We start from the raw sequence: 11,755 nt of genomic DNA on the forward strand, positions 1-11,755 counted from the left end.
TATATTCCTGCATTCCTGCTTTACTCTGTTTTATATTCCTTAGGGGTGCCGTATCTATGTTATGTCATCTGCTTCTGTGCTGTACTATGTGTTTGTGTGATATCTCGTGACTTGAGCCGGGGGTCTTTCGGAAACAGCCTTTCTACTTCATCAGAGGTAGAGGTATGGACTACGTACATCTTACCCCCCCAGACCCCACCAAGTGGGAATACACTGGGTTTGTTGTTGTTGTTGTTGGATTTGTGAAGAGAATGGAAACAAGATAAATTTTGTATAAACAAAAGGAAATGCCGATGTCAGAAGTGCATGGGAGAAATAAGAAAACTGATAAATTATAACACAAAGTAGATAGAACCTCAAAAGGAGCAAGGTCAGTTTCTGGATCCAGATTGAAGATTGAAATGCCCATAAACAATCTGAGCAAGGGCTCAGCAGCACAACAACTTCCCAAGAGGATCAATATGTAATTGTAGTATTTCGACCTTAACTGGAATCTGCGAACTTTGTGATCCATCCTGACCAGCCATAAGCGATACGCACACAAAAAAAAGAGAACCACACTAGATATGCAATCAGCTGATTCAATAGCACAAGGTGTATAAGCACCAAAAGAGCTGTCAGTTTCTTTGGCCCATATCCCATTTGCCACCGGCTTGCAATACCAAACTAGTACATCGAAACTCATTTTCTGTTACTACTCTACCAAAATTTCACCACAATAGAGGTCCACTGAATTGTACAATAGAAACAACACGTCTCAATCCCAAGCAAGTATGGTTAGCTATAAATAGCGGTCCTCCATGCAATAATCTGGAGTGCACTAAGGTCTTTGCATATTCAAAACTTCATCATTTTCAATCAACCGAGAATTGCTCGCAGTTCTGCGTGACAAATTTACTGCAATTAGGGAGAAAAACATACGCAGCCATTAGCTAGATGCGGAGTAATCAAGGCGTGCAAAATCAGAACAATGCTTATGACAGAAAGACTAGAAAGGTGTAGCATTCTAAATGATTGGAAATAATTAGAATGGTAACAGCCAGAAAGTAGACAACGAGCAAAGAAACAACACAAGACACAAAATTTCACACCGGATGAACATACATGGAAACAAAAACATCCATATTCAGATGATTTAATCATGAGAGGAAGAATTATATACTTAGTGATCTAACAAAGTCGGACTTAATCAAACTGAATATTTATAATGAAGGCAGAATACATAAACAGACAGTCAAACTTGGCCAGAGCTGACAAGTAAGCATGCCAACTTTGAGAGTACACATGTAAACACCTCAACTTGGTCTCAACTGGCAACTACATGTTGTCAATATGATAATATTCCAACAGATCAATTAAATTATTTTTGGCATAATACATAAATATGACCCTAAACTTGACACCAAATTATAACATTGACCTTAAACTTTGATAGTGCACAAGCAGGCCCTTTAACTATACAAAATCTGAACAAAAGACACTCCGATTTTGCAACTACACGCGTGTACCTCACTTGCTCTGACATGAATTACTAATCCACTCATATGGTGCCACCTAATAAAAAAAACACATTATAAGTATGACCTTTAACTTTGTCGGTGCACAAATAGGCCCTTTAACTTATACAAAAGCTTAACCAAAAAACTCTTCAATTCCAACTCGAACGCGCGCCGTTTTGCATGTATAACACGCGTTTTGCCACATAGGATCAGGGTGTTTATTTGTTCAGGTTTTGAATAGTTAAAGATCCTATTTGTGTACTGTCAAAGTTTAAGGTCAATGTTATAATTTGGTGTCGAGTTTAGGGTCATATTTATATATTATGCCATTATTTTTTGATTGGTTAAAGTTTCTTTGTGGCCAAGTACTTTTATTTCTTGATGGCCAAGTACTTTAATTTCTTTGTGACCAAGTACTTTTATTTCTTGATAGCCAAGTACTTTAATTACTTTGTGGCCAAGTAGAGTTATTTTTGTTTTAATCTCCTCAAGCTACTACTATATATATGGATGCTAAGCTCATTTGATAACATACAGAAAAACATTCTTCTTGCCCTTCTTCTCTTCTCACGTTCTTATTTTCTCTCTTGCCCTTCCATTTACATTGTTAATTACTTATGGTTGTTGTTATCTTATATTCCCAATTTAATTTGCTGATTTTGTATCATTCATAGTTCGTTGATTTTTGTATCCTCTAATTAATTAGGGAAGTGCTTATTTGATCCTGGGAAAATATTTCATATTGCGGGAATAGTTTCTTAGGGCAGTGCCTAGCACGACTCAAGTATATCTATATGTTATGTACTTATTCATTTAATACATTATTACAACATTAATATTTAGTTAATTTTCGATAGTGTGAATTTATTAGTATAGGCAAATACATAAACATGAACTTTAACTTGGCATCAAATTATAACTATGACCTTTAACTTTATCAGTGCACAAGTAAGCCCTTTTAACTATATAAAAGTTGAACAAAAAAACACTCCAATTCTGCAACTTACATGCGTGAAAGTAAACCACTCCTACATGGATTAGTAATCCACTCAGATGTTGTCACCTAATAAAAAAAAACACATTATAAGTATGACCTTTAACTTTGTCAGTACACAAATAGGCCCTTTAACTATACAAAAGCTGCAAAAAAAATACTCCTATTATAACTCTAACGCGCGTGGTTTTGAGTGTATACACGCATTTTGCCAGGTAGGATCGTAGTGTTTTTTTGTTCAGCTTTTTTATAGTTAAAGGGCCTAGTTGTGCATTGGTAAAGTTAAAGGTCATAGTTATAATTTGGTGTCAAGTTAAAGGTCTTGTTTATGTATTATGCCATTAGTAGGCAATATTGTTAAATTATTACTTTGCTAACAATTAAATAATAATTATTGTTATATTTTTACATTGTTTCCCAACAATCTAAAAAACTATGACAACTAATACTAGTAACTCTGAAACTAATACCGATGTTGCCCCTGTTACTCCTGCTTCACCTGTTTTACCATATGCCAAACCATTTCCTGGCGTATCAAATATTGAAATTTTTGTTAGCAAAAATTTCAAAAGATGGCAAAAATGGGTTTTCTCACTACTCGATGTCCATGGTGTGGCGCATGCCTTGCTACATCCTACACCTGGTGCAGACGATGATAACAAAATTTTGGAATCATCGCAGTACGCTAATAAGGTATGTCGTCATACTATATTACAAACTATTTCTAATGAACTGTTTGATGTATACATTAGTTGCAAGGAAGCAAAAATTATTTGGGAAGCCTTAATTAAAACATTCACTGCTGAAGATGCTACCAAACAAAAGTTTGTAGTCGGAAGATATTATCATTGGCAGATGAGTGACGTTAAGGAGATGAATATTCAAATCAATGAATTTAAGAAATTGCTTAAAGATCTGAAGGCCGAGGGAATTTCTCTACTAGAAAAGTTTATTGTAGGGATATTGATCGAAAAATTACCCGCCTCGTGGAATGACTACAAAAATAGCCTAAAGAATAAGCAAACAAATTTCACTGTTGAGGAGATAGTGACTCACATTTTAATTAGAGGCACCAATCGAAAGGAGTCATTTAAAGCAAAAGAGCTAGCACTCGAGGCAAACTTAGTGCGAGGCCAAAACAGCAACAACAAAAGGTATGGGAGCAAGTCTCAAGGCTACAAGCCGAATAATCTCAATTTTAAGAAAAAGAAAGGTTCTTGTTTTACTTGTGGAAAACCAGATCATTATGTCGCACAATGCAGAAGAAGAAGAATAAAAAATGACAAAGAAAATGGTTAACCTCCTAAAGCTAACTTAGTGGGAGGGGATGATATAATTGTAACTGTCATTTCTCAAGTAAATATTGTAGCACATGAAAAAGAATGGGCGGACTACTCAGCACATATGTGCGAATCGAGAAGCATTTGCCTCTTATACACCAATAGGGGATGATAGTGAAGTGGTGTACCTTGGCGACTCAAGAACTACTAAAGTCTTGGGAAAGGATAAAGTGTTCCTGAAACTCACTTCGATAAAAACTTTAGCCCTCGAGAATGTGCTACATGTTCCCACAATACGGACAAACCCGATTTCTGTAGCTTTGCTAAACAAAGCTGAAGTAAAAGTGTCATTTGAATATGATAAGATGATATTGGAAAAAAAATAATATATTTGTGGGAAAAGTCTATTATAACCAAGGACCTTTTGTACTCAATGTTTTTAATGTTATAAAGGAAAAAGCTTCTACTTCTGCTTATTTGACTGAGTCTATTTCTTTATGGCATGCTATATTAGGATATATTAATTTCTCTTACATAAAGAATATTCAATCACTTGGTTTAACATCTATCTTAGACTCCAATAATATCAATAAGAGTGAAATATGTGTTGAAGCTAAAATTACTAAAAAGTCATATTTTTCAGTAAATAGAGAAACTAAATTATTATCTTTGATTCACACTGATTTAGGTGATTTAAAACAAACTATAACTTAGAGATGGTAAAAGATATATGTGACTTTTATTGATGATTTCTCTAGATTCACTAAGTTATATTTACTTAGAAATAAAAATGACGCATTTGATGCATTTATTTCTTATAAAACTGAAGTTGAAAATCAACTAGTAGCAAAATCAAAAGAATAAGATCTGATAGAGAAGGCGAATACTTGTCAATGTTTTTTTATGAAAAAAAAGGAATTATTCATGAAGTAACTCCGCCTTATTCACCTCAATCTAATTGAGTAGCTAAAAGAAAATATAGAACATTGAAATAAATGATGAACTCCACATTTATTAGCTCTAATACACCTGATAACCTATGGGGTGAAGCTATTTTATCTGCATGTCACTTGCAAAATAGAATTGCTCATAAAAGAACTGGTAGAACCCCTTATGAATTGTGGAAAGGTTATAAACCTACTTTGAAATATTTAAAAGTATTGGATATCTTGCTAAAGTTCTCAGACCTAAACCTAAGAAGAGAAAAATAAGTTCTAAAACTGTTAATTGCATGTTTATTGGATGCTAAACATATTATTGCATATAGATTTCTTGTTTTGAAAAGTGATGTGCTTGATAACAATACTATTATTGAGACAAAGAACGTCGAATTCTTTAAAAATATATTTCCATCATGTGATAGAATATCTTATGCACTTGTTGAAAGAGAAAATGGATCTACCTCTAAGATTGAGGAATTGAGAAGAAGTAAAAGGCCTAGAAAAGAATATTTTTCTTATGGAAATGACTTTCAAACTTTTCTTGTCGATAACGAACCATCAAATTATTTTGAAGCTATATCTTCTTCTGATGCTAAATTTTGGAAAGAGGCAATAAAAGTTGAAATTGATTGTATCATAAAAATAATACATGAATTTTAACTGATTTACCTCCTGGTGCAAAACCTATTAGTTGTAAATAAATTTTCAAAAATAAAACTTAATCTGAATGGATCTATAGATAAATATAAAGCTCGATTAGTAGCTAAAGGATTTTCTCAAAATCAAAATATTGATTATTTTGATACATTGGCACCAATGACAAGAATTTCTTCTATTCGAATATTAATTGTTTTGGCATCGATTCATAATTTTTTTATCCATCAAATGGATGTAAAACAGCTTTCTTAAATGGTAATTTAGATAAGAAATTTATATGGTTCAACCTGAAGGATGTGTACTTTCTGGATAAGAAAATAAAGTTTGTAAATTAATTAAATCTCTTTATGGCCTTAAACAAGCTCCTAAACAGTGGCATGAGAAATTTGATCAAATTTTAATAAAAGATGAATTTTCTTCTGTTGAAGTGGATAAATGTGTTTATTCTAAAGTGATGGACAATGAATATGTGATAATTTGCTTATATGTTGACGACATACTTATATTTTGTACAAATTTAAATATTGTGCAAAGTACCAAATTATTTTTCTCTACTAGCTTTGATATGAAAGATCTGGGTGAAGTAATTATGATATTGGGAGTTAAAGTTATAAGGAGTGAGGAGGTATAATGTTGTCAAAAGAACATTATGTTGAAAGATTTCTTAAGAAGTTTGAATGTTGGGAGGTAACTCCTGTAGCTACTCCTTATGTTGCTAATAAATTGAAAAAGAATAATGGTGGCCCAGTGACTCAGTCTAAATATGGACAGATTATGGGAGCCTAATGCATTTGATAAATTTTACCAGGCCTGATATAGCCTATGTTATGTGTAGACTAAGTAGATATACTCACAATCCCAATAAAGAGCATTGGTCTGCACTAATGAGACTAATGAAATATTTAAAAGAAACCATGAATTATGGTATCCTATATAGTAGATTTCCTTCTACTTTAGAAGGATATTGTGATGCAAACTGGATCTCTGATTTAGATGAGACGAAATCCAATAGTGGTTATATGTTCGCCTTAGGTGGTGGTGCAATATTGTGGAAATTAGCTAAACAAACGATCATTGCTAGATCGACTATGGAGTCAAGTTTGTAGCTCTGGAACTAGTTGGTTCTGAGATTGAGTGACTAAGAAATTTCTTAGCAAATATCCATTTAACAAAGGATGATCTAATGTCTCTTGTATCTATACATTGCGATTGTCAAACTGCAATTGCTATTGAAAAGAATAAATCTTACAATTGTGTAGACATATGAAATTAAGACATGATGTTGTTAAGCAATTGCTAAAAGATGGAATAATTTTCGTTGATTATGTGATGTCAGAATTGAATTCGGCTGATTCACTGACTAAACCTGTGGGAAGAAATTAGTTCTTCAAACCTCAAAAGAGATGGGGTTAAGGCTAATATGATTGTCAATAAAGATGGTAACTCAACCTATGTGATTAAAGATCCCATGAAGTAGGTTCATATAGGTAATAACAAGTCGATCTTGACTCTGCGCACTAACTAAGAGTGCTTGAACTACTACTAAAATGGAGGGATGAGTTATTAACTCTTAATGAATTCATAGTCCTAACTGATGATGTATTTAAAGTAGAGTACACTTGATGAATTCACCTATATAAAAAGTGGAATGAGGTTGTTCCTATGAGACTTTTGGCCTTAGTCTGTAGAGCTCTCATGAATAACCAGGCACACGCATGACCTATTGGCGCAAAACCGTGTTGAACAACAAATATGAAGATCAAAATGTGATTAATAAAGTCTCTGATTTACAATAAGAATTATTGATTCATAGAAATATTATATTTCCCCAGTAACTCTGTAAGTTAAATTTTAGGCACAATACATAAATATGCCCTTTAACTTGACACCAAATCACATCTATGACCTCTAACTTTAGGTGTGCACAAGTAGGCACTTAAACTTATATAAAGCTGAACAAGTAGACACATATGTCCTATGTGGCATCCTACGTGGACAATTCTTATCCTACGAGGCATCCTATGTGTATTATACCACATAGGACGTGTGTGTTTACTTGTTCAACTTTATACAAGTTTAAGTGTCTACTTGTGCACACCCAAAGTTAGAAGTCATAGATGTGATTTGGTGTCAAGTTAAAGGGCATGTTTATGTATTGTGCCTAAATTTTATTGGTCTAAGTTTGGTTTATAGTTCAGAAGACAACAAATCTATTGTATTTTGATCATACAAAATTAGCAAGTCCTGTCATCTTATCCCAAAATCTTTTGAAATAAGCGGAGATCGTTGTCAATATGAAAATATTTCAAAAGATTAATTAAATTATTTTTTGATTAGTTAAAGTTTCTTTATGGCCAAGTACTTTTATTTCTTGATGGCCAAGTACTTTTATTTCTTTGTGGCCAAGTGCTTTTATTTCTTGATAACCAAGTACTTTAATTACTTAGTGGCCAAGTAAAGTTATTTTTGTTTTAATCTCTTAAAGCTACTACTATATATATGGGTGCTAAGCTCATTTGATAACATATAGAAAAACATTCTTCTTGCCCTTCTTCTCTTCTCACGTCCTTATTTTCTCTCTTGCCCTTCCATTTACATTGTTACTTGCTTATGGTTCTTGTTATCTTATATTGCCCATTTAATTTGTTGATTTTGTATCATTCATAGTTTGTTGATTTCTGTATCCTCTAATTAATTAGGGAAGATTTACTTAACCTTGAGTATCCTCTAATTAATTAGGAAAGAGCTTATTCAATCATAGGGAAATATTTCACATTGCCGGAATAGTTTCTTAGGACAGTGTCTAGCAAGACTCAAGTATATTTATATCTTATATACTTATTTATTTAATACAATATTACAGCAAGTAATATTTAGTTAATTTTCGATAGTGTTATTTATTAGTATATTGTTAAGTTATTACTTTGCTAACAATTAATTAATATTATTATTGTTATATTTTTACATTGTTTCCCAACACTACACACTCCGACTTTGAAACACCTTGGGTTTTGACCTTGGAAAATTCTAAAGCTTTAAGGTTTGATAGGTACAGGTCATTAGGGTAGTGACGGTTCGTTTGGTTGGTCTCTTAATCAAATCAGTAACTTAGTAACTTGACTTGGCTCTGAGTACGAGTGGCTCACTAAGAGCCATGAGGATAGGGTACGAGTGGTAAGCTTTGAGTCGTATGTTGTCCAGTGTCAATCCCTTTGGTTTCTGTCTTGGTTACGACTGGACCATACCAGTTGTATGGTCTAGTAACGAGTTGGACATGGGAGTCGTATGTTGGACAGAATGTGGTGTCCAACTTTCTGTCCTGGTGACGACTGGACCATACCAGTCGTATGGTGTGGTGACGAGTTGGAGAGTCAACTCGTACCCACCTGCGAGTTTTCTATTGTTGGGAGTATTCTGGACATTTTTCCTTTGTAACTCCCTTTGACCACGACATAAAACACCTTTTGGGGCTTCATTAACCTATTATTCTCAATCAAATGCTCTTAAAATCTCTCTCAACTCTCTCTCAAGTAAAAAGATAGGGTTTCTTTAAGATAATCAATTAAGGCTTTCAAGGGTGGTTTCTCTTCGCCTTCCTTGTGTCTAAGGCATGTTACTCCTCCCTCATTGTTATTTTACAAAGAGCATGTGTTTTAATGTATGAATTTCATGATATTGTTGTGGTTTGAAATAATGGTTGGGGGTTTTGGATGTTCATGGTTGAATAATGTTTTTAATGGTTTAATGATGTTTCTTTTATGCTTTTAATATGATTTTGATATTGTGGAATGCATGGTTATGGTACATGGATTTAGGGGTAGCTTGGATTCTCCCAATTTACTTGGTTATGGTTTTGAAACATATGTGCCCTCAACCTGTTTGTTAAAATGCCAATGAGAATGGTTTTGTCTCATAGTTTAAATATTATTGAAATCTTTGCATTGCATAAGAGGTAATGGAACTTAAATTGGTTTGGTTGGTTTTGAATGATTTGGAAAGGTTTTGATGGCCATGGTTTTGGTTTAATAGGGAACTTGGGAGTCAACTTGGTTTAATGGTTTTGGTATGGCATAAAAGGATAGACTTGCAAGCCCTAATTTTGGTATGACGATACCAACGGTTAAAGCCTAAACAAAAAACTCCTTGGTAAATGGTTTGGTTATTTGAAAAAGATTTAATTGGGCTTAAAGAGGGTCGAGTAGCAAAGCCGTGGAAGGTGCGGTCTCGGGGGACCGACACTAGAAACTTACGGTTGCCGATGTGAGGGTGGTCTTAGTACTGTGTGCATGATGTCACACTTTATATTTTGGAAGATGTACCAATCATCTCAGGTTCTTTTCTCCGGTCGTGCGGCTAACTCGCACTGGGACTCTTTCAGCGGGGGAAGCTGATCCCATATAGCCAGTGGATGGTTTTAGGACCGTCAAGCTACTCAGCTCAGGTTAAGGTTTTAAATGCATGCTAAAACCCAATTCCCTTTCCCAGCACGATATATGTGTGTGTGTGTGTGATTGCATATAGTTATTTACTTTGGTTTTGAATTACTGGCATTATTTTATCTTATCCCTAAGTACATGCTAGCGTTCACTCTGTTAACCTTCTTCGGGCGTTGTATCCCCACGCGATGCAGAAACCGACCATACTACCCTTCCTCCTGCTCAGTGACGTGAATTCGGGGACAGCTTTGAGTCAGACTGAAGTGGTGAGCTTCCATACTCCTGAAGGCTCCATTTCATGCTATGGACTTCTTCTATTTTTGTTATTTCTTTGGTTAGGTTTTGGATATAGTCGGGGGCATGTCCCGACCGGATGTTATTGATTCTGGATAGAGGCTTTGTCAGATTACTATGGCCATGGGCGGTATCAGTATTGGTGTCAGCTTTGGTATTGGTATTGGCATTAGGGTTGGCACCGGTTGGACATTTGATTGAGGTTGTTGGATTATGATTACAGACTTCATTTTATGTGTTTAAATTATTTTTGTTTCATTTTGTTATATGTTTGGCATCCGACATAGGGTGCAGGGCGGTTATGGTTGGATATTGGGGGTGGTCTCCCATCCTGGTTGGACTTGCGATGCCCGACACGACTAGGCCCTGGTTTGGGTCGTGTCAGACTCATCTCCACTATATCTCGTGGACCCAATGCTGACATGGCATACAAAGTTTGTAGGTGTCTAGATGATCATTTTATAAGTTGGAGTGTTCAACTGATACGGTGAAGACAAGTTGATGTATTTGGATATGCAAACTCATAGTTGGAGTTTTTATGTGACAGTTGAAACCAAGTTTGACTGTCTGTTATGCATTATGCATATACTGAAAATTTGTAGACTAAGCGGGAAAGGGAGAGAGAGGAGTTAAACACCATTTAACAGCTTATATAAACGTGATAAGTTCTTCAAATTTTACAGTAAATTCGAGTAGATAACTTCAAATTGAGACAATTAAGCAGTGTCAAAAGCCTGAACTATGAGAATTATGAGGAGCTTTTCTTTTAATTATTAAGAATTTTCAAATAACCATAAGGAAGAATGAAATGAGGGAGTTTAACAGCAGTACCTCTCCAACTGAAAACACTGAATTCGGCGGATAGGAAAATGAGCATCTGCCGCCAGTTGCAATATATGAAGACAAAAATAGTGGAAATGAAGAAATTGATTAAAAGGGAAAAAAGTAGTGTCCAACAGAGAATCGAAAAGGGTACAAACAAGTAACAACAACAATGTTGGAACTGCTAGTGTCATGGCTTACGTAGGAGAAGATGCCCTTTTAAAAAGTTACTAAAACAAAAATATGTGTCCCTAACAATTTTGGAAGCATCTGGTAGAGGCTCTCGTTGAACCGGGAAATAGAAGAAACAAAAATACAAGAGAAGTTCGAAGTGGAAGTGAATGGTGGAAACTTTTTTTTTTTTTCACAACCGGTGTTACTCGCATCGGCAGGCCAATGGGCTCTCAATAGAATTTTCTTGGCTCGAATCCAAGAACTCTACACCACAATCCATAGGTAATGGTGGAAACTTTATAATTAGGCGTTTCCTTTGTCCATATGCTATTTCATATGTTATTACTATGCCTATTACTTTACTAAATACTCTAACCCGTGCCGGCAAACGTCCAACGTATATTTATCTTTATCTCCATTTGTGTAGCATAAATAGTATTTAGAGTATTAATTAATTTTTTATTAATATAAATCTTTAAATAATTTAAGTTATTAATCATTCATGTTACTCGCTTTGTCCCAATTTTAAAATTTAGAAAGTCAATTAAATTTTTACTAATATATTTTTTAAAATATTTTAAGTTGCTAATCGTTGTGATTTAGAATCTTTAATGTAATTTCAAATAATTTATGCTACTTGCTTTATCGCAACTTATGT

General features: G+C 34.5%; 1 protein-coding gene across 14 annotated transcripts in view; it reads right to left on the reverse strand.

Moving 5' to 3' along the window:
- Nucleotides 1-11,433, reverse strand: part of LOC107879895 (ABC transporter C family member 12) — a 119,895-nt gene extending 108,462 nt beyond the window's left edge. For 7 of the 14 annotated variants that reach the window (XM_047407568.1, XM_047407572.1, XM_047407570.1 and 4 more), the window contains exons 1-2: nucleotides 10,933-11,431; nucleotides 356-897 (exon numbers count right to left, since the gene is read on the reverse strand). In XM_047407568.1, coding sequence (XP_047263524.1) covers nucleotides 356-685 — 330 coding nt within the window. In that variant the 5' untranslated portion in view covers nucleotides 686-897; nucleotides 10,933-11,431. Of the gene's footprint in view, nucleotides 1-355; nucleotides 898-2,506; nucleotides 2,563-10,932 lie in introns of all 14 variants that reach the window. The other 7 variants (XR_007052600.1, XM_047407586.1, XM_047407588.1 and 4 more) reach the window with 4 other exon arrangements.
- Between the last annotated feature and the right edge of the window lie 322 nt (nucleotides 11,434-11,755).

This window comes from Capsicum annuum, chromosome 1 (assembly GCF_002878395.1).
Source record: "Capsicum annuum cultivar UCD-10X-F1 chromosome 1, UCD10Xv1.1, whole genome shotgun sequence".
NCBI lineage: Eukaryota > Viridiplantae > Streptophyta > Magnoliopsida > Solanales > Solanaceae > Capsicum > Capsicum annuum.